Here is a 21,961-nt window from a genome sequence, read left to right as displayed (position 1 = left end):
GATTTGATGTAATCTTTAGTTATGGTTCCAGTTGCACGCACAATGTTGTTGTTTATGCTATTTAGTGCACTAGAGAATACCCCGCGTGTTGTTGTGAGAATCGATTGCAATATATTTCAATGATTTTGCCTTTGATGAGGTGGCATGTGTGCATTGTATGAACCCTCCATCGTTGAATTAATAATATATGAACTAAAGCTGAAAATAAATATTATATGTTGTATTTGATAATTGTGTAGTCAGAAAATGTTTTGAATATAAGTGGCATAACGTAATGGAAACCTTTTTTTCATGCATGTCGGGTGGACCTTTGATGAGGTGACATGTGTGGTGAGGTGAAAGGTGTGCATGAGATCAACTAATAATGGGAAAAAATTCTCATGCATGTAGTGGCGGGCCTTTGATGAGGTGGCATGTGGACATGTTGAGATAAATAGGATAGTGGGGATTAACTTCTTATGTATATAGGATTTGCTATGTTTGACATAGACATGCTAATTGTTGCCTTTATCAGGATTTTCCAACCACTTACGATTCATCAACACCGGCCAGAGTGTTTGCGAAAGGGAACCATGCTATAAAGCAACATAGAAGAAGACGTTGAAGATCTGAAGAGAGACAACATATCTGACCATGCAAATTCTCACAAGCCCTTCGTCCATTCCTGATCGAACGTCGTAGAGGCAGGAAGAGGCTGGAGTGACCTTATTCAAACACGTCATCGCCGACACCACCTCAACGATGCCGCTAAAGAAACAAAACCTAAGGAAAATATGAACAGACGAGCCCCACTCCTCTTGCCTCCGACAAGGCTGTCAGAATGAGGAGAGGTGGGGGACCGAGATGACGGCATGGAGAAAAACCCTTCCATCTTTTAGGTAGGTGGGAACATGTTGTGCTCTGGTAATCCTGTTTGTTCGATTTTATGTTTGAACCTTGTAAGAGGGAAATCCTTTTTTAAGAAAATAAGTTATCCTCTGTAGTCAACATGTCATTTTACTTTTGTAAGGGCATCTCCAAGGCGGACCCGTAAACCTCCCGTAACCGTTCGGACCGCGGAAGCCATCCAACGTGGGCCTGTATCGGTCTGCGGGGTGGTCCAAACACGATTTATCCCGCAAACTGGAGGCAAATGTGGGGGAGGTTTGCGGGAGTCCGGACACATGAAACATATTAATCCGACACCCCCAACCCACCAAAACCCTTCTCAAACCCTGTGACTCAATCCTCCTCAGTTTCTCTCCTTCTTGTTTCTCTCTTGCCTTCACCGCCCCTCCACCACCTCGGCCACCATGACACACCCCTGTTGGAACTCTACATCTCCGTCACCTCTGGCGCTCTAGCAGGACTCCCCGCCGCTTCCCTCCGTCTTTGTTCAACCCCCTGTCCTGCAACTACCCCGCCAGGTACCATCCTCTACCGTGCCCAACAACTGTTCGACGAATCACCAGAGCTGAAAACAGTTGTCCGTTCTTCTTTTTGGCAATGGATTTTGATTTGGAGTACATATACGAGCAGTATGTTGAGTCATCCAATGACTCGTTAGATGAGGAGGAGTACTCCGATGAGATGGCGATGATGCCGATGGTCCTTGAAGACGCGGAGCATGCGGAGGAGCATGTTCTCAGTTTCAAGGGCTCGATCAAGGGTCACCGAGTGCTCAACTGCAACAGGGCGCGCGACCACTTGACACCGATGGCCGACTACTATGCACTACCCGCTGACCATTTTCGCCTGTGTTTTCGGATGCAAGACTGTCTTCGGTCGTTTGCACCATGATGTCCGGTCCGACCATGACTACTTCATCCTGAAGAAGGACGTCGTGGGAACGATTGACTTCTCTCATTATCAGATGTGCACGACCGCACTCCGGATGCTTGCATATGGCATGGTCGCTAATTCGTGGGACGAGTACCTACAGATGTATGAGAGCACATGCGGAGATGCCATGGTCAGCTTTACAACTGCCGTGGTCGAGTTGTTCGGGCCTCAGTACCTGAGAGAACCAACTGTGGCAGACACCGAGAGGCTCTTAGCAATCTTAGAAGCAAGAGGGGTGATCAGGTTTGCTTGGATCTCTTGACTGCATGCATTGAAAATGGAAGAAGTGCCCGAAGGCTTTAAAAGGGCAATATCAGGGTCATGTTAAGAAGCCCATCATCATTCTTGAAGCAGTTACATCACAGGATCTATGGATTTGGCACACTTTCTTGGCATGCCCAGGTCTCACAGTGACATCAATGTGCAGCAACGATTGTCGTTGTTTGCGAGGCTGAGTGAAGGAAAAGCTCCTCCTTACCACTATATTGTCAATGGAAATGAGTACAACATGGATTACTATCTAGTTGACGGTATCTGTCCTCCATGGGCTACCTTTGTGAGCACCATCTAAAACCCAGTTGGGCAGAAAAAGGCTCACTTTGCCCAAAGATTAGAAGCAGTTAGAAAGGATGTTGAGTGGGCATTTGGAGTTTACATGCCCATTTTGTAATTCTTTATGGATCTAGAAAACAATGGGATCCGGAGACTTTGTGGAAGGTGATGACATGCTGTGTGATTATGCACAACATGATCGTCGAGGATGCTAGCGCAGCTATGTAATTTGAGAATATGGTTGATCCTATCCAACTTTCGGACCAGAATCCAACCACATTTGAATAGTTTATTCAAATGCATCAACAAATTCGGCATCGACCAACTCACGAGCAGCTGAAGGAAATCTGTTTGAGTATCAGTGGATGGTGAAAGGGGACAACAATGTTGGAATGTAATATTTGAAGTTTTTTGACTTTGAACTAGTGTTGCATGCGGCTATTTGAACGTTTGTGCCCTTTGCATACGGCTTTGATCGTGTGGACATGGAAAAAAAGGAAGACCGGATTATGCACCTACGGTTGGATGACGTCTTCCCGCATCTGTGGTCATCCTCCGTTAGCGGACGGATGCGGAAAGATTTTTGCGGGTTGCCGTTGAAGACGGCCTAAGCATGGAAATGATATATATATACACAGACGGTCTATTCTGCTAATATTAGCAGAATAACTATTCTGCACACCACTTCCGCACTGCACGCTGAACGCAAGTGCACTGCATCTTCTTGACGACGAGCACTGCAATATAGACTAGTGAACTTCGCGTCGGAAAAAACTGCACGCAGTGTTTTCTCGGTACTGTTTTCGCTCTAATTTTTTGATTGTTTATCGAAACGAGGCGTATAATATACCGTTGAAAAGCTATGGATTAGAAGCAGCTTCGCTATGTTGAACACTTTTCGAGAATCCTCGCGGTTTAAAAGCAGTTTCAAAAACGGCACGGCGGATTACGAGTGGCAGCGAACGTATTTTCGTGATTTTTTCTAAACCGCTCATCGAAATAAAGCAAATGATACGCCATTGGAAAGATATCGTCAAGGCGCATCTTTTTCATACCTATTATGTTTTCTACTTCGTTACAGTTTAAGAGCAGTTTCAAATTTACTAAATCGCGGAATTCTGTTCTTCAAGTTTTTTCAAATTTTCGATACTATTTTCGCTCCAGTTTTTGAACCGTTTGTTGAAACGAGGCGTGTGATACGCCGTTGGAAAGCTACGAACGAGGCGCAACTTTCATATGTTGAAATATTTTTAAAATTCCTTACGGGTTTAAGTTAATTTTGAAAATCGTGCGACGAACAACGAGTGGCAGCGGCCGTTTTTGGCGAAATTTTTGCAAACCGCTGGTCGGAATGATTCAAACAATACGCCGTTGGAAAGATATCAACGATACGCAACTCTTTCATGTATAACATTCTCTAATTTTATTTCTTTACGGTTTAAGAGGAATTTTGAATTTACCGAAATGTGGACACTGTTTTTTCGCGACATCCAAATCGACGTGGGTACTTCATCCGACTGAAAACCGCACTGCAACGAACGAAAAACCGCACTGCATCACATGGGTAAGAGAACTGCATGGTTTCTTTTATTCAAACGTAATTTTTTAAATAACGAGAAAATAGAGTGCACTTCACATCAGGTGTAAATGAACCACAACACTATCAAGAAGTGAATCGCATTACTTTTTTTCGCTTTCATAACAATTTTTTTTGCACTTACGGGATGAACAACATCATACGACCGACCGCACTGCTTCAGAATGAAACCGCACTGCATCGGACGGGCAAGCAAGCTGCATAATTTCTTTTGTCGGACGTTTTTTTCTCATACGCAAGTGAACAGCATCACTCTTAAAAGTGAACGCCATTCGAAGACTGAAGGCACTGCACGTGTTGATGTAGTCGACTGAATTCTGAGACACACGAAAACATTTTTGCGACACTCGGTTTTTTGCGACACTCAAATCGACGAGTGAGCTTTATCCAACATAAAATCACACTGCTTCATACGAAAAAATGCACTACATACAAGGGTCAAGCGAGCTGCATGGATTCTTTTATCTTTTTTATAAAAAATTATGAACGAGTGAACCGCATAGAGGACGGCAAGTGAACCCCAACACTCTTGAAAAGTGATCCACAACACTCTTGAGAGTGAACCTCATTACTTTCTTTTACTAGTTTAAATGTCTTTCAACAAACACAACATAAATTTTTAAAATACATTTTTCCAAGTGAAGTGTACTCCAAAGTCCTTGGGAGTGGACTTCTTTTAAGACCGGAGTGCACTGTAGTTTCCTCTTTCATTTTTTTTGGTTAATGAAATATGCACTGCGGGGACAACGCGAGTGGACGTTGTTTGCACGCTACACATTACACACAAGCATTCATCCACATCCATTTTTTACTCATTTCCTCTCCTCATTTTCTCAAACAACAAAATGAACTTCTTTTCCAAAAAAAATGAAAAAGATGAATGTAGTGAACTTCCTAGTCGGTTTTTTCACAGAGCAAATTAAAAAGTTGTATATAGCTTTCTGCTGCCACCAAGAAAGCTATCGGCAAGTCGACCAAGGCGTACAAGCCGCCAACCAAGAAGGCAGTCTTAGGCTTCTTCCGCAAGTGACCTCTTCTCTTCGCTTCTCTTCTTTTCTGTAGAAGACAACACATGCAAGCCTCCTATACTCTCTCAGGACCTCAATGTAAAAAAACCCAAGGAAGAGTAAATACCTTATTACTGATTGGCCTCGCCTGCCCTGGCTCTGTACATTATTATGAGGGAGGAGTATGTAGGAAGATATTCCTTACTTCATATCGTAACGAATCTTTATGCTTTAGCAATGCACCACCACGCGAATTATTCCATCCATATATATGTATGTACTCAGTCAGATTCCTTGTCTGACCACCAAGCAACCGAAAAATGCCCACCAACGCTGCTATATCACACCTCATCCCCCTATGCCTTGGCCATCTTTCTGCATTCATCAAACACCCAGACGCCATGATTTCTGCCCTCACACTTGTCTCCTTCCAGTCTCCCTCTCTCAACCCTAAACAGCGCCTCTTGTCCCGGCGACACAAGATAAGCGCCAAGTGGGGGAAGAGCCAACAATGTTCGCCAAAGCCCATACGATCAATACCAGGGCCAAAAGCAACCAGCTGTGGTCTCAACAAAGCTTTCCATGGAGATGGAGTTAATGCCTTACCATCTTCCCCCCTGACAGATGTGATTCACGAGTTGTACTCCTCCCTCAATGACAAGGACATCGCACGGCTCATGGAGCTGATTGACCCTGACTGCACCGTCGAGCACACTTCCTATTACAAACCACTCAACTTCAAGGTTATTCTCTCATCTGCTCCAATATCTCTGCAACACCACCGTACTTCTCTATCCCGACAAGTGAACAGCAAGAAAGAGGTGGCTGAAGAAGTGAATCGCGCATCTATAACAAATAAACTACAGAAATTTTCAAAAAGTACTGCACAACCTGCTCTGGCATACTGCACGGCTGGGCTCGTCCGACATGTGACCATCGATGGCCGTCAGATTGTAGCCTGCGCGCCTGCAATTTTCAAAGAAAAAGCAATGAACTGCACAAAAGAAGCCCTGAACCGAAAACTATGCAAAACACTTTCAAACAGAACCGCGAACACCTGGCCGGAGGAGCTGCAACAGAGAGCCAGCCGAGCTGCACTATAGCGAGAGGTGACCCTCCTAGTCGTCAAAGTGAAATGCAATCCACGGTCAACCAAACTGCATGCCGGCGCGGACTACAGAGAGCCCTCTCGCCCAGGAGCCACCTGAGGCATCAGCGACCCATCAGCCGTCAAGTCTAGGATGGGGAGGAGGCGTGATGGGGGAGCTGGCCCGGCCGCGGCGGCACGAGTCCAGACAGGTTCGTGTTCGCGGCGAGGTGGTGGCCAATCACGTCATGCCTCTGCTACGGTAGCCCCGGCGTACTGAACATCCACGCTGCCTGAACCGCGCGCCAGGAGCCCAGACAGAGGAGCTGCTCTCACCGGGGGGGGGCGTTGGTGTGGGGGGTGAATCACGTCGGCGCAGAGGATCAAAGGCTCGGAAAGCCACACGGGGAGGCAGCGCGCGGCTCCTGCAATGCCTCCGTTCGGAGCAGGGCCTGACTTTTGGCGCCCCTCAACAGAGCACCTCGCTGGTGGGGAGGGGATGCAGGGAGGCCACGGTGGGGTGGCGGGGGAGGACCCACGCCAGCAGCAGCGCGGGGCATCTGCGGGCGGCGCGTCTGGATCCACACCGGCAGCTTCACGAGGCGCCTTGGGGTGGCGCCGCCGGATCCACGCCGGCAGCCGCACGGGGCTCCTGGTGGCGGCGCGCCCGGATCCGCGCCAGTAGCCGCGCGAGGCGCCTGGTGCTATTGGGAGGCGCGCCTGGATTTGCCGAGAAGGAAGGGGCCATTGGGGATCCGCGCATGGGATTCACCGAGACGTGCTCTATGGGGGAGTGGCGAGTTGGATCCGTCAATGGAGGGAGTTGGACGGGCGCTGGGGCGGCACCGGCAGTGAAAGGTGGAGGGTAGGTGGGAGGAGGAAGAAGGTGGGAGGGAGGGGGGTCGGGCCGGTGCAGGGCGCCAGCGCGGCGCCGGAGGAAGGAGGTGGTGTGGCGAGGACGAAGCGGCGGCGCCGAAGGAAGGAGGTGGTGCGGCGGGGCCCGGGCGGCGGCACCGGAGAAGGTGGAGGAGGGCACGGGAGTGGAGGAGGTGGGCGCACGACAGTGGGGGGATTGGGATTTGGTTAGTGGAGAGAGAGGGGCGATTGGTTTTTCGCGTGCTTGCGGGTTCGGTTTGGTCTGCACACGCGATTAGATAGGGCGTGACGCAGTTCGTTTTTTTAGCAGAATAAGCGATTCGATGTGCAGAATAAGATTTTAAGGGGTGCTATTAGAATAGATCCACCCTTTATATATATATATATATATATATATATTTACGGGAACATCCAAATCAAAGATGCTATCGCCACTCGCTAGAAAATAATCTCCGGTCTGCACTGGCGTCGTAGAATGTTGAAGTTAAAAATCAACGAGACTTCTTCGTACTTGTAGAAACCTTTGCTTAAAAAAATTCCGCTTGCCACCTACAATCCCGTGGCTGACAACTTCCGTTAGAATATAAGCATTGCAGGTTCTTGTTCTTAAGTAACTAACTGACTGACCCGAGCTCCTCCCTACGGCGTCCTTATTTTACTTCCAGATTTGTCTATTCGCAGCCACAGCAAACACCGGAGCAAAACCAACAAACCACCGAGTTTTGTTTAAAACTGAAAACCAAACATCCAGTCAGTGCCATGCAACAGGCCACGTGATCTTCCACGGAACGTAGTAGTACCACGACAAGCATAATGCAATCAAAACCCAACGCCCATGGCGGGCACGTTCGACGGAAATTTCCATCGACCTTTCATCATCGCGGAGGTGGAGCTACCAGCCGTGCTACGCATCTGTAAATTGCCCGCGAACCAAGCAAGCCTACCACTCTACTACTAGCTAGCTCTGTGTGCAGTACCTCCCGCCCGGCCCCCTTCCAAACTTTGCACGGCCGCGCGGGAGTACGCCCGAACCAGTCCACTCTCCACCCACCGCCAACGCCTCAGCTTTTGTTCTGGCTGCTGCTGCTGCTTTTACCACTCCCCCCACGCCCCCCAACGCCCCAGGAAACCCGTGTCGCGGCCTCCGTGCCGCTCCACCTGCGGCTTTTCCAGCGCGGGCCCCACCCGCGTGCCATGCCCGCCCTACGCCTCGCTCCACAGTCCACACTGCGCCGCACCGTTTCGAAACCGTTCGCGCCGCGCCGCCCCGCTCTATTTATGGGATCCCAGCCCCAGCCCCAGAGCACATCCCCACCGCACTCCACCCACCCCAGCCGGCCTCACCGCGCACCAGGCACGCCGCTCCACCGTGACGATGGCGCCCGTCCGAGCAGCCCTCCTCGCCTTCCTCGTGGCCGCGCTGCTCCCGCTCGCCCTGTCTCGTGGGCAGGGGCGTGGCCCGCATCTGCCGGGGCACGGCCTGGTCCATCGGCACGGGCCTGGCATCGGTCACCACGCCCACGCGCCGCTCGGCGGTGGCGCCTGGGCCTCCGCGCACGCCACCTTCTACGGCGGCGGCGACGCCTCCGGCACCATGGGTACGTGCAGTAAACACCGTCACTCACAGCATTGTAGTACTATTTCTTGGTGCATCTTTGATGCCTTTCCCTGCCGGTGCTTACCGTTTGCGCGTGCGCGTGTGCAGGTGGGGCGTGCGGCTACGGGAACCTCTACAGCACGGGGTACGGCTCGAACACGGCGGCCCTGAGCACGGCGCTCTTCAACAACGGCCTCAGCTGCGGGGCCTGCTTCGAGGTGCGGTGCGACCCGGGCGGCACCGAGGCCGGCGCCCCCCACGCCTGCCTCCCCGGCTCCACCGTGGTGACGGCCACCAACTTCTGCCCGCCCAACTTCGGCGAGTCCTCCGACGCCGGCGGCTGGTGCAACCCTCCCCGCGCCCACTTCGACATGTCCCAGCCCGTCTTCCAGCGCATCGCGCTCTACCGGGCCGGCATTGTCCCCGTCTCCTACCGCAGGTTCGTCCCCTTCTGTCACGCATTACTACCTTTGTCTGCCCTCGAACTGTTCAAGAGAGTTGACACTGACGGTGCCGTGGATCTGCTCGTGCAGGGTGGCGTGCCAGAAGAAGGGCGGCATCCGGTTCACCATCAACGGCCACTCCTACTTCAACCTCGTCCTCGTCACCAACGTGGGCGGCCCCGGCGACGTGCACGCGGTGTCCGTCAAGTCCTCCCGCTCGGCGTGGCAGTCGCTCTCCCGCAACTGGGGGCAGAACTGGCAGAGCAACGCGCTGCTCGACGGGCAGGGCCTCTCCTTCCGCGTGACGGCCGGCAACGGCCAGTCCGTGATCTCCAACAACGCCGTCCCGCGCGGCTGGTCCTTCGGCCAGACCTTCAGCGGCGCCCAGTTCCACTGAGCACCTGCATCATCCATCCGCCGAAGCAGTACTATCTTGTAGTAGTAGTGGTCAGTAGTGATCGTCGTCAACCTCCCGATTGGAGCGTGCTGGGAAGCGCCATGGTTTTATGGATGGTTCTTCCACAAGCATCCGACGCTCTCTGGGGATCTGAAGTCGTAGCAGGTAGTTAGGCCTAGTATTATCATGGGCTTTTAATTGTCTGGTTAGCGTGAGTGGGTGAGTGAGTGGTAGCTAAAGCCTAAAGCATTTGAACGAGGTTTTGGCTAGGATGGCAGCGGTGGTAAAGGCTGGCTTGATTAACCGACGCCGCCTTGTATCACCCGCCTGTTTAGCGAGTGGGCCTCTTGGGTGGTGGCCTTTGTCTCGTGGATGTTTTGGTGTGGTACTTCTGTGTGGTGTGTGTGCTTGGCTGTGATGTAACCTCAGACCGAGTTAATTTAAGCCTCTGGCTTTTGCATGTTTTACTTCCTACCGTACTGCAATTTTACTCTGTTGAAGATAGTATACTAGTGCTTGCCCCATCTTGCAATTTTACTGCCCTGCTGTCTTCAACTCGCAAATGAGCTAACTTTCAAACGGATGCAGATAACTTTTCTGGTCGATTTCTGAACATTTCGGTTTACTCCCATAGTTCTTGATCGTCGGTGCGAGGTCGAGCATCAATACATAAAACATCACTGTCCGTTGGTCGAAGAATCAATTGAAGAACCCCCCGATTAAGTAGTTTTTTTTTTGCGAGGAGTAAGTAGTTATCAGTAAGAAGGCCCGCGAGGAGTTCTCCAGACACAAAACGAGAAGTGAGGCTTCCCTCATGAACAATCAACATAAGAGCATCTACCTCAAACGCCCTGTCATGAAATTTTGACATAGACAGACGACAGACGTCTCAAACAGCCCGATTTTGACATAGACGACAGACGTCTCAAACAGCCGGGCTGACCGACACCTCTTGTATTGTGCGCGACTGCCACATCGGATCCGACCCTACCCAAATATAGGACGGATATAGAGGCATTTGGACGCGTCTGTCACGTTGGACCCGGGCCAAATATGAGGCGGATAAGGGGCGCCCATGCGCGTCCGCCACGTCGGACCGGACCGGGCCTAAATATGGGACGGATAACGGGGCGCCCGGGTGCGCCAGCCACATTGGACCTGGCCCACCCGCCCCCACATATATTAGATCTTATCCGCTCGCCAGATCAAATCATAGCCACTTCACACTTCACTCCCCTCCACTCCCTCCGTCATCCGAGCTCAAGTCCGGCGATTTTCGGCCCTCTCCGGCATGGTGGGCAGCGGATCTGACTATGACCAATCTGGATCTGTTCACTAGGGTGTCATCTCATGCGGGTTGGAGGAGTCAATGGCAATCCGCATTGCACTCCGCCGCTGCCGGAAGGACAGCTCCTGGCCGACGGACGGATCTGTCCGCCGCGACTCTATAGCGTAGGCTCAACGAGCGCTCGGGTCCTCTAGGGCGGGATCGTCGCGGTCCCGGCAACCGGAAAATATCTCCTTCCCCATCAATGGCCGGGCAGACTATGAATCCCAACGGAAATGGGCAGTCTGCCGTGGAAGGAAAGGATAAGGGCCGCTGAGGCTCGTATCACGACAAAAATGGAGGCGGTGGAGCGTGCGGCTGCAAAGGAAGAAGCCATCCGCGCCCGCATTGTGAAGAAACGGAAGCGAAGGAACACGCGTGCTCTTGTCCGATAGTAGAATCGGGCGGTCCATGTCGTGGTCGGATTGCCACCGAAGGAGGAGGAGGACAGCAACGGCGAGGACACCTTCGACGACGAGTAGATCCGGCTCAATCCGTACCGCGTCTTCGACTGGTACTTCCGTGAGAAGGACGGCAAGGGCACCGGTAAGGGCAAGGGCATCCGTAGATGATCTCCACCATAGCCAAACATGCTCAATTTTGATAGTCTGGTGGCATGTTTAGTCAGTAGTGATGGATTAATCGGATGATGTGTGTGCATCACGTAGTTGCATGGGTTTATATGGATTTGAGATATGATAGTTGAGGTGTCCGGATGTGAATTGCATTTTTTGAGGTGTGACCGGTCAGTGTACGCGGACGCGTCCGGATACGTCTGCGGGTGTTTAAGGGGCGGATTTACCCATCACGGTTGTAGATGCTCTAAGACCAACTCCAACGCATCCAACTCCAACGCAGCGATTCAAATGGACATTTGTTTGGGTCGGCCGAGTGGACGACCGTGTTCGTTTGGGTAGTCCCGTTGGGCCAAGTGTTTTTATCCAGATAATCTAAACAGACGAAATGGGGGCGTGCGTTGGAGTTAGCTAAATCTCGGTTGGGTTAGCAAAGGATATTGGTATAGTTTTCATTTATACAATTTCCTCGTTGTACTCCCTCCATTTCATAATATAGTACGTCTGCGCTTTCTAAGATTAAAATTTGACCGTAAATTTAACCAACAAGACCGACTGCAGCGTGAGGCGAAAGTTATATCGCTAAATTCGTATTTTTGATATGAATTCAGTGGTATAATTTTTGCTCCCGCTGCAGTCGGTCTCGTTGGTTAAATTTACGGTCAAACTTGAATCTCGGTAATTGCGGACGCACTACATTATGAAATGGAGGGAGTACCAACAAGCGCGCCCTTGCCGACGAATGCAACATGGAAGATAGTAGGTTGATAGCGCACCATTGCCGACGAATGCAACATGGAAGATAGTACGTAGATGATCAACGAAATTAAACGTACATACAGGAAACAGACATAAAAACCCACAAAATCCGGCCCAAAAGAGCATCACAATTCACCTGACGAACATAGTTCTAAACTAAAATTACTAAAAATTGAAATGAAGACGAAGAGGGCCGAGCTTCTTCAACACTGGCACGGTTGTAGCCGTCCGTCTAGGCATCAGCGACAAGAGGGGGAGAAGGCTGGTCGTCAGAGTCGTTAGTGACGTCAAAATTTTAAGATGAGGACAACATTAAGCGGTCCATCCTCCGCACGGCGTGGTTCTGCTGCCTCATGAGCTTTTGCCGCTCTCACGACCGCCATCGCCTCCTTATCTGATTGCTCGATACCTAGTCGGAGGGCCTTGGCATCTTCCGACGAAACCGGCACACGTCTATCTTTGCCGTCGTTAGTGATCAGCTGTAGACGGTCGCGAGGAGCTTATACTCATCAGGCAAAGCCGACAGTTCACGTCGACGGCGGGAGGATAGTGCAACGCTTTTGACATCGCAACCCTCTCCCTTGCCCGCTGCCTCTCGCGGTGGGCGTCATGCACCTCCGGTTCGGGTGTCCATGTTTGCGGTGTCAATGACGCAGGCACAAGCACCGACCGATGCCCTAGAGGAGTAGCGGCCGGACGATTAGGAGGGCAAGTGTCCAACGGCGTGGAGCGGTCCGACCTTGCGGTGTTGTGCATGTTGCGGGTGTTGGAAATATGCCCTAGAGGCAATAATAAAATGGTTATTAATATATTTCCTTGTTCATGATAATTGTCTATTGTTCATGTTATAATTGTGTTATCCGGAAATCGTAATACATGTGTGTATATATAGACCACTACATGTCCCTAGTGAGCCTCTAGTTGACTAGCTCGTTAATCAATAGATGGTTACGATTTCCTGACCATGGACATTGGATGTCATTGATAACGGGATCACATCATTGGGAGAATGATGTGATGGACAAGACCCAATCCTAAGCATAGCACAAGATCATGTAGTTCGTTTGCTAGAGCTTTTCTAATGTCAAGTATCATTTCCTTAGACCATGAGATCGTGTAATTCCTGGATACCGTAGGAGTGCTTTGGGTGTACCAAACATCATAACGTAAATGGGTGGCTATAAAGGTATACTACATGTATCTCCGAAAGTGTCTGTTGAGTTGATACGGATCGAGGCTGGGATTTGTCACTCCGTATGACGGAGAGGTATCTCTTGGCCCACTCGGTAATGCATCATCATAATGAGCTCAATGTGTCCAAGTGGTTGGTCACGGGATCATGCATTATGGTACGAGTAAAGTGACTTGCCGGTAACGAGATTGAACGAGGTATTGGGATACCGACGATCGAATCTCGGGCAAGTAACGTATTGATTGACAAAAGAAATTGTATATAGGATTACTTGAATCCTCGACATCGCGGTTCATTCGATGAGATCATCGTGGAACATGTGGGATCCAACATGGGTATCCAGATCCCGCTGTTGGTTATTGGCCGGAGAGCTATCTCGGTCATGTCTGCGTGATTCCCGAACCCGTAGGATCTACACACTTAAGGTTCGATGACGCCAGGGTTATTAGGAAGACTTGTATGTGATTACCGAATGTTGTTCGGAGTCCCGGATGAGATCCCGGACGTCATGAGGGGTTCCAGAATGGTCCGGAGGTGAAGATTTATATATGGGAAGTTGTCATACGGTCACCGGAAAAGTTTGGGGGCATATCGATATTGTACCGGGGCCACCGGAGGGGTTCCGAGGGTCCACCGGGAGGGGAAACCTCTCTTGGAGGGCCTCATGGGCCGTAGTGGGCAGGGAACCAGCCCTTGGAGGGCTGGGCGCATCCCCCCTTGGTCCCATGCACCTAGGATTGGGGGGAAACCCTAGAGGGGGCGCCCCCCTTGCTTGGGGGGCAAGCCCCCTCCCCTTGGCCGCCGCCCCCCTCTAGATCTCACCTAGAGGGGGACGGCCCCCTTTCCCCTTCCCCTATAAATAGAGGGGCGAGGGGAGGGCTGCACACCACATCCAAGGCGCAGCCCCTCCCCTCCCCAACACCTCTCCTCCTCCGTTAAGAGCTTGGCGAAGCCCTGCCGGAGTACCGCCTCTCCATCAGGACCACACCGTCGTGCTGTTGTTGGAGCTCTCTTCCTCAACCTCTCCCTCCTCCTTGCTGGATTAAGGCGCGGGAGACGTCTCCGCTCCGTACGTGTGTTGAACGCGGAGGTGCCGTCCGTTCGGCGCTAGGATCATCGGTGATTTGGATCACGACGAGTACGACTCCATCAACCCCGTTCTCTTGAACACTTCCGCTCGCGATCTACAAGTGTATGTAGATGCACTCCTCTCTCTCTCTCTCTTTTTGCTAGACAACTCCATAGATTGATCTTGGTGATGCGTAGAAAATTTTAAATTTCTGCTACGATCCCCAGTAGTGGCATCATGAGCTAGGTCTATGCGTAGTTTCTATGCACGAGTAGAACACAATTTTGTTATGGGCGTAGATTTTGTCAATTTACTTGCCACTACTAGTCTTATCTTGTTTCGGCAGCATCGTGGGATGAAGCGGCCCGGACCGACCTTACACGTACGCTTACATGAGACAGGTTCCACCGACTGACATGCACTAGTTGCATAAGGTGGCTAGCGGGTGTCTGTCTCTCCCACCTTAGTCGGATCGGATTCGATGAAAAGGGTCCTTATGAAGGGTAAATAGAAATTGGAATATCACGTTGTGGCTTTGACGTAGGTAAGAAACATTATTGCTAGAACCCTATTGCATCCACGTAAAACATGCGACAATAATTAGAGGACGTCTAACTTTTTTTGCAGCATATGCCTTGTGATGTGATATGGCCAAAAGGATGTGACGAATGGTATATATGTGATGTATGAGACTGATCATGTTCTTGTAATAGGAATCATGACTTGCATGTCGATGAGTATGACAACCGGCAGGAGCCATAGGAGTTGTCTTAATTATTGTATGACCTGCGTGTCATTGAATAACGCCATGTAATTACTTTATTTTATTGCTAAACCGTTAGCCATAGTAGTAGAAGTAATCGTTAGCGTGATAACTTCATGAAGACACGATGATGGAGATCATGATGATGGAGATCATGGTGTCATGCCGGTGACGATGATGATCATGGCGCCCCGAAGATGGAGATCAAAAGGAGCAAAATGATATTGGCCATATCATGTCACTATTTGATTGCATGTGATGTTTATCATGTTTTTGCATCTTATTTGCTTAGAACGATGGTAGTAAATAAGATGATCCCTCATAATAATTTCAAGAAAGTGTTCCCCCTAATCGTACGTCGTTGCGAAAGTTCGTTGTTTCGAAGCACCACGTGATGATCGGGTGTGATAGATTCTAACATTCACATACAACGGGTGTAAGATAGATTTACACATGCAAAAACACTTAGGTTGACTTGACGAGCCTAGCATGTATAGACATGGCCTCGGAACACAAGAGACCGAAATGTCGAACATGAGTCGTATAGAAGATACGATCAACATGAAGATGTTCACCGATGATGACTAGTCCGTCTCACGTGATGATCGGACACGGCCTAGTTGACTCGGATCATGGATCACTTAGATGACTAGAGGGATGTCTATCTGAGTGAGAGTTCATTAAATAATTTGATTAGATGAACTTAATTATCATGAACTTAGTCTAAAACTTTTGCAATATGTCTTGTAAATCAAATGGCCCACGCCAATGTTGCCCTCAACTTCAACGCGTTCCTAGAGAAAACCAAGCTGAAAGACGATGGCAACAACTATACGGACTGGGTCCAGAACTTGAGGATCATCCTCATAGCTGTCAAAAGAGCATATGTCCTAGATGCACCGCTAGGTGAAGCACCCGTTTTCTCAGCAACTCAAGACGTTATGAATGCCTGGCAGTCGCGTAGTGATGATTACTCCCTGGTTCAGTGCAGCATGCTTTACAGCTTAGAAGCGGAGCTCCAAAAGCGTTTTGAGCAGCACGGAGCATATGAGATGTTCCAAGAGCTGAAAATGGTTTTCCAAGCTCATGCCCGGGTCGAGAGATATGAAGTCTCTGACAAGTTCTACAGTTGTAAGATGGAGGAGAATAGTTCTATCAGCGAACACATACTCAAAATGTCTGGGTTGCACAACCGCTTGTCTCAGCTGGGAGTTAATCTCCCTGATGACGCGGTCATTGAAAGAATCCTCCAGTCACTCCCACCTAGCTACAAGAGCTTTGTGATGAACTACAATATGCAGGGGATGGTGAAAACCATTCCTGAGGTATTTTCAATGCTGAAATCAGCGGAGGTGGAGATCAAAAAGGAACATCAAGTGTTGATGGTCAATAAAACCACTAGTTTCAAGAAAGACAAGGGTAAGAAGAACTTCAAGAAGGACGACAAGGGAGTTTCCGCGCCCGGTAAGCCAGTTGCCGGGAAGAAGCCAAAGCATGGACCCAAACCTGAGACTGAGTGCTTTTATTGCAAGGGAAGCGGACACTGGAAGCGGAACTGCCCCAAGTACTTAGCGGACAAGAAGGCCGGCAACACCAAAGGTATATGTGATATACATGTAATTGATGTGTACCTTACCAGTACTCGTAGTAGCTCCTGGGTATTTGATACCGGTGCGGTTTCTCATATTTGTAACTCAAAACAGGAGCTGCGGAATAAGCGGAGACTAGCGAAGGACGAGGTGACGATGCGCGTCGGGAATGGTTCCAAGGTCGATGTGATCGCCATCGGCACGCTACCTCTACATTTACCTACGAGATTAGTTTTAAACCTCAATAATTGTTATTTAGTGCCAGCTTTGAGCATGAACATTGTATCTAGATCTAGTTCAATATGAGATGGCTACTCATTTAAATCCGAGAATAATGGTTGTTCTATTTATATGAGAGATATGTTTTATGGTCATGCCCCGCTGGTCAATGGTTTATTCTTAATGAATCTCTAACGTGATGTTACACATATTCATAGTGTGAATACCAAAAGATGTAATGTTGATAACGACAGTCCCACATACTTGTGGCATTGCCGCTTTGGTCACATTGGTGTCAAACGCATGAAGAAGCTCCATGCTGATGGACTTTTGGAGTCTCTTGATTACGAATCATTTGACACATGCGAACCATGCCTCATGGGCAAAATGACCAAGACTCCGTTCTCCAGAACAATGGAGCGAGCAACCAACTTATTGGAAATCATACATACTGATGTGTGCGGTCCAATGAGCGTTGAGGCTCGCGGAGGCTATCGTTATGTTCTCACTCTCACTGATGACTTAAGTAGATATGGGTATGTCTACTTGATGAAACACAAGTATGAGACCTTTGAAAAGTTCAAGGAATTTCAGAATGAGGTAGAGAATCAACATGACCGAAAGATAAAGTTCTTACGATCAGATCGTGGGGGGAGAATATTTAAGTCACGAATTTGGTACGCACTTAAGGAAATGTGGAATCGTTTCACAACTCACGCCGCCTGGAACACCTCAGCGTAACGGTGTGTCTGAACGTCGTAATCGCACTCTATTGGATATGGTGCGATCTCTGATGTCACTCACCGATTTACCGCTATCATTTTGGGGATACGCTCTAGAGACAGCTACATTCACTTTAAATAGGGCACCTTCTAAATCCGTTGAGACAACACCGTATGGATTATGGTTTGGGAAGAAACCTAAGCTGTCGTTTCTAAAAGTTTGGGGATGCGATGCTTATGTCAAGAAACTTCAACCTGAAAAGCTCGAACCCAAGTCGGAAAAATGCGTCTTCATAGGATACCCTAAGGAAAGCATTGGGTATACCTTCTACCTTAGATCCGAAGACAAGATCTTTGTTGCCAAGAATGGGTCCTTTCTGGAGAAAGAGTTTCTCTCGAAAGAAATAAGTGGGAGGAAAGTAGAACTCGATGAAGTACTGCCTCTTGAACCGGAAAGTAGCGCAGCTCAGGAAGATATTCCTGTGGTGCCTGCACCGACTAGAGAGAAAGTTAATGATGATGATCAAGGTACTTCAGATCAAGTTGCTACTGAACTTCGAAGGTCCACAAGGACACGTTCCACACCAGAATGGTATGGCAACCCTGTCCTGGAAATCATGTTGTTAAACAACGGTGAACCTTCGAACTATGAAGAAGCGATGGCGGCCCCAGATTCCAACAAATGGCTTGAAGCCATGCAATCCGAGATAGGATCCATGTATGAAAAGAAAGTATGGACTTTGACAGACTTGCCAGATGATCGGCGAGCGATAGAAAATAAATGGATCTTTAAGAAGAAGACGGACGTGGATGATAATGTTACCATCTATAAAGCTCAACTTGTCGCTAAGGGTTATCGACAAGTTCAAGGGGTTTACTACGATGAGACCTTCTCACCCGTAGCGAAGTTAAAGTCTGTCCGAATCATGTTAGCAATTGCCGCATACTATGATTATGAGATATGGCAAATGGACGTCAAAACGGCATTCCTTAACGGCTATCTTAAGAAAGAATTGTATATGATGCAGCCGGAAGGTTTTGTCGATCCTAAGAATGCTAATAAGGTATGCAAGCTCCAGCGCTCCATCTATGGGCTGGTGCAAGCATCTTGGAGTTGGAACATTCGCTTTGATGAAATGATCAAAGCGTTTGGGTTTATGCATACTTATGGAGAAGCCTGCGTTTACAAGAAAGTGAGTGGGAGCTCTGTAGCATTTCTCATATTATATGTAGATGACATACTTTTGATGGGAAATGATATATAACTTTTGGACATCATTAAGGCCTACTTGAATAAGTGTTTTTCAATGAAGGACCTTGGAGAAGCTGCTTACATTTTAGGCATCAAGATCTATAGAGATAGATCGAGACGCCTCATAGGTCTTTCACAAAGTACATACCTTGATAAGATATTGAAGAAGTTCAATATGGATCAGTCCAAGAAGGGGTTCTTGCCTGTGTTGCAAGGTGTGAAATTGAGCTCGGCTCAATGCCCGACCACGGCAGAAGAGAGAGAAAAGATGAGTGTCATCCTCTATGCCTCGGCTATAGAGTCTATTATGTATGCCATGCTATTACCAGACCTGATTTAAACCTTGCCATAAGTTTGGTAGGAAGGTACCAAAGTAATCCCAGCATGGAACACTGGACAGCGGTCAAGAATATCCTGAAGTACCTGAAAAGGACTAAGGATATGTTTCTCGTTTATGGAGGTGACGAAGAGCTTGTCGTAAAGGGTTACGTCGACGCTAGCTTCGACACAGATCTGGATGACTCTAAGTCACAAACCAGATACGTGTATATTTTGAATGGTGGGGCAGTAAGCTGGTGCAGTTGCAAGCAAAGCGTCGTGGCGGGATCTACATGTGAAGCGGAATACATGGCGGCCTCGGAGGCAGCACATGAAGCAATCTGGATGAAGGAGTTCATTACCGACCTATGAGTTATTCGCAATGCGTTGGGGCCGATGACTCTCTTTTGTGACAATACTGGAGCCATTGCCCTTGCCAAGGAGCCCAGGTTTCACAAGAAGACCAGGCACATCAAGCATCGCTTCAACTCCATTCGTGAAAATGTTCAAGATGGAGACATAGATATTTGCAAAGTGCATACGGATTTGAATATCGCAGATCCGTTGACTAAACCTCTCCCGCGAGCAAAACATGATCAACAACAGAACTCTATGGGTGTTCGATTCATCACAATGTAACTAGATTATTGACTCTAGTGCAAGTGGGAGACTATTGGAAATATGCCCTAGAGGCAATAATAAAATGGTTATTATTATATTTCCTTGTTCATGATAATTCTCTATTGTTCATGCTATAATTGTGTTATCCGGAAATCGTAATACATGTGTGAATACATAGACCACAACATGTCCCTAGTGAGCCTTTAGTTGACTAGCTCGTTGATCAATAGATGGTTACGGTTTCCTGACCATGGACATTGGATGTCATTGATAACGGGATCACATCATTGGGAGAATGATGTGATGGACAAGACCCAATCCTAAGCATAGCACAAGATCATGTAGTTCGTTTGCTAGAGCTTTTCTAATGTCAAGTATCATTTCCTTACACCATGAGATCGTGTAACTCCCGGATACCGTAGGAGTGCTTTGGGTGTACCAAACGTCACAACGTAACTGGGTGGCTGTAAAGGTATACTACATGTATCTCCGAAAGTGTCTATTGGGTTGACACGGATTGAGACTGGGATTTGTCACTCCGTATGACAGAGAGGTATCTCTGGGCCCACTCGGTAATGCATCATCATAATGAGCTCAATGTGACCAAGTGGTTGGTCACGGGATCATGCATTACGGTACGAGTAAAGTGACTTGCCGGTAACGAGATTGAACAAGGTATTGGGATACCGACGATCGAATCTCGGGCAAGTGCGTACCGATTGACAAAAGAAATTGTATACGGGATTACTTGAATCCTCGACATCGTGGTTCATTCGATGAGATCATCATGGAACATGTGGGATCCAACATGGGTATCCAAACCCCGCTGTTGGTTATTGGCCGGAGAGCTATCTCGGTCATGTCTGCGTGATTCCCGAACCCGTAGGGTCTACACACTTAAGGTTCGATGACGCCAGGGTTATTAGGAAGACTTGTATATGATTACCGAATATTTTTCGGAGTCCCGGATGAGATCCCGGACATCACAAGGGGTTCCGCAATGGTCCGGAGGTGAAGATTTATATATGGGAAGTTGTCATACGGTAACCGGAAAAGTTTGGGGGCGTATCGGTATTGTACCGGGGCCACCGGAGGGGTTCCGGGGGTCCACCGGGAGGGGCCACCTCTCGGAGGGCCTCATGGGCCGTAGTGGGCAGGGAACCAACCCTTGAAGGGCTGGGCGCATCCACCCCTTGGTCCCATGCGCCTAGGGTTGGGGGGGAAACCCTAGAGAGGGTGCCCCCCTTGCTTGGGAGGCAAGCCCCCTCCCCTTGGCCGCCGCCCCCCCTCTAGATCTCATCTAGTGGGGGGCCGCCCCCCTTTTCCCTTCCCCTATAAATAGAGGGGCGAGGGAAGGGCTGCACACCACATCCAAGGCGCAGCCCCTCCCCTCCCCAACACCTCTCCTCCTCCGTTAAGAGCTTGGCGAAGCCCTGCCGGAGTACTGCCTCTCCATCACCACCACGCCGTCGTGCTGCTGTTGGAGCTCTCTTCCTCAACCTCTCCCTCCTCCTTGCTGGATCAAGGCACGGGAGACGTCTCCGCTCCGTACTTGTGTGGAACACGGAGGTGTCGTCCGTTCGGCGCTAGGATCATCGGTGATTTGGATCACGACGAGTACGACTCCATCAACCCCGTTCTCTTGAACGCTTCCGCTCGCGATCTACAAGGGTATGCAGATGCGCTCCTCTCTCTCTCGTTGCTAGATAACTCCATAGATTGATCTTGGTGATGCGTAGAAAATTTTAAATTTCTGCTACGATCCCCAACAGCGGGGTGGGCCGCGCTGACGTACACATTGCGGTTGCTGGCGACAGGGGACAGAGTAGAGCCGGAGATGCTGCCCGTGTCGACCGGCGAGCGCTGTGATGCGATTTCAGACGGACAACTCTTCCTTGTTACCCTCAGTCTTCCAGACGAAGGCATCCTTGCCGTCATCGTGGCTGGCTCCATCGCCTCCGCTACTGCCACTGCGTGACATTGGGACGAAGAGGGGAAGGGGAAAAAAACAAGGAGTGAAGGGGAAGTGACGGAGAGCGGAGTCTCCCCGTCGCGAGAGTGAAGTGGCGCTAGGGTTTACTCTCTTTTTTTTGAGGTGAGCTAGGGTTTATTCCGGATGGGAATTTCAGTGTGGATGTAGTGGGGTTGGCGCGGGCCATGGTGGGCCGCCTTGACGTG

At 49.3% G+C, this 21,961-nt stretch overlaps 1 protein-coding gene across 1 annotated transcript; it reads left to right on the top strand.

Moving 5' to 3' along the window:
- The first annotated feature begins 8,233 nt into the window (after positions 1–8,233).
- LOC123138242 (expansin-A5) lies at positions 8,234–9,844 on the top strand. The gene is made up of 3 exons (XM_044558172.1): positions 8,234–8,538; positions 8,646–8,976; positions 9,071–9,844. Exons 1-3 carry the CDS (start codon positions 8,316–8,318, stop codon positions 9,375–9,377), a joined length of 861 nt encoding a protein of 286 aa, XP_044414107.1. The 5' UTR covers positions 8,234–8,315; the 3' UTR covers positions 9,378–9,844.
- Positions 9,845–21,961: the final 12,117 nt, after the last annotated feature.

The sequence above is a fragment of the Triticum aestivum genome, chromosome 6B (genome assembly GCF_018294505.1).
Source record: "Triticum aestivum cultivar Chinese Spring chromosome 6B, IWGSC CS RefSeq v2.1, whole genome shotgun sequence".
In the NCBI taxonomy this organism is placed as follows: domain Eukaryota; kingdom Viridiplantae; phylum Streptophyta; class Magnoliopsida; order Poales; family Poaceae; genus Triticum; species Triticum aestivum.
The sequence above is the reverse complement of the archived record's forward strand: the minus strand, read 5'-3'. Positions and strand labels throughout refer to the sequence as shown.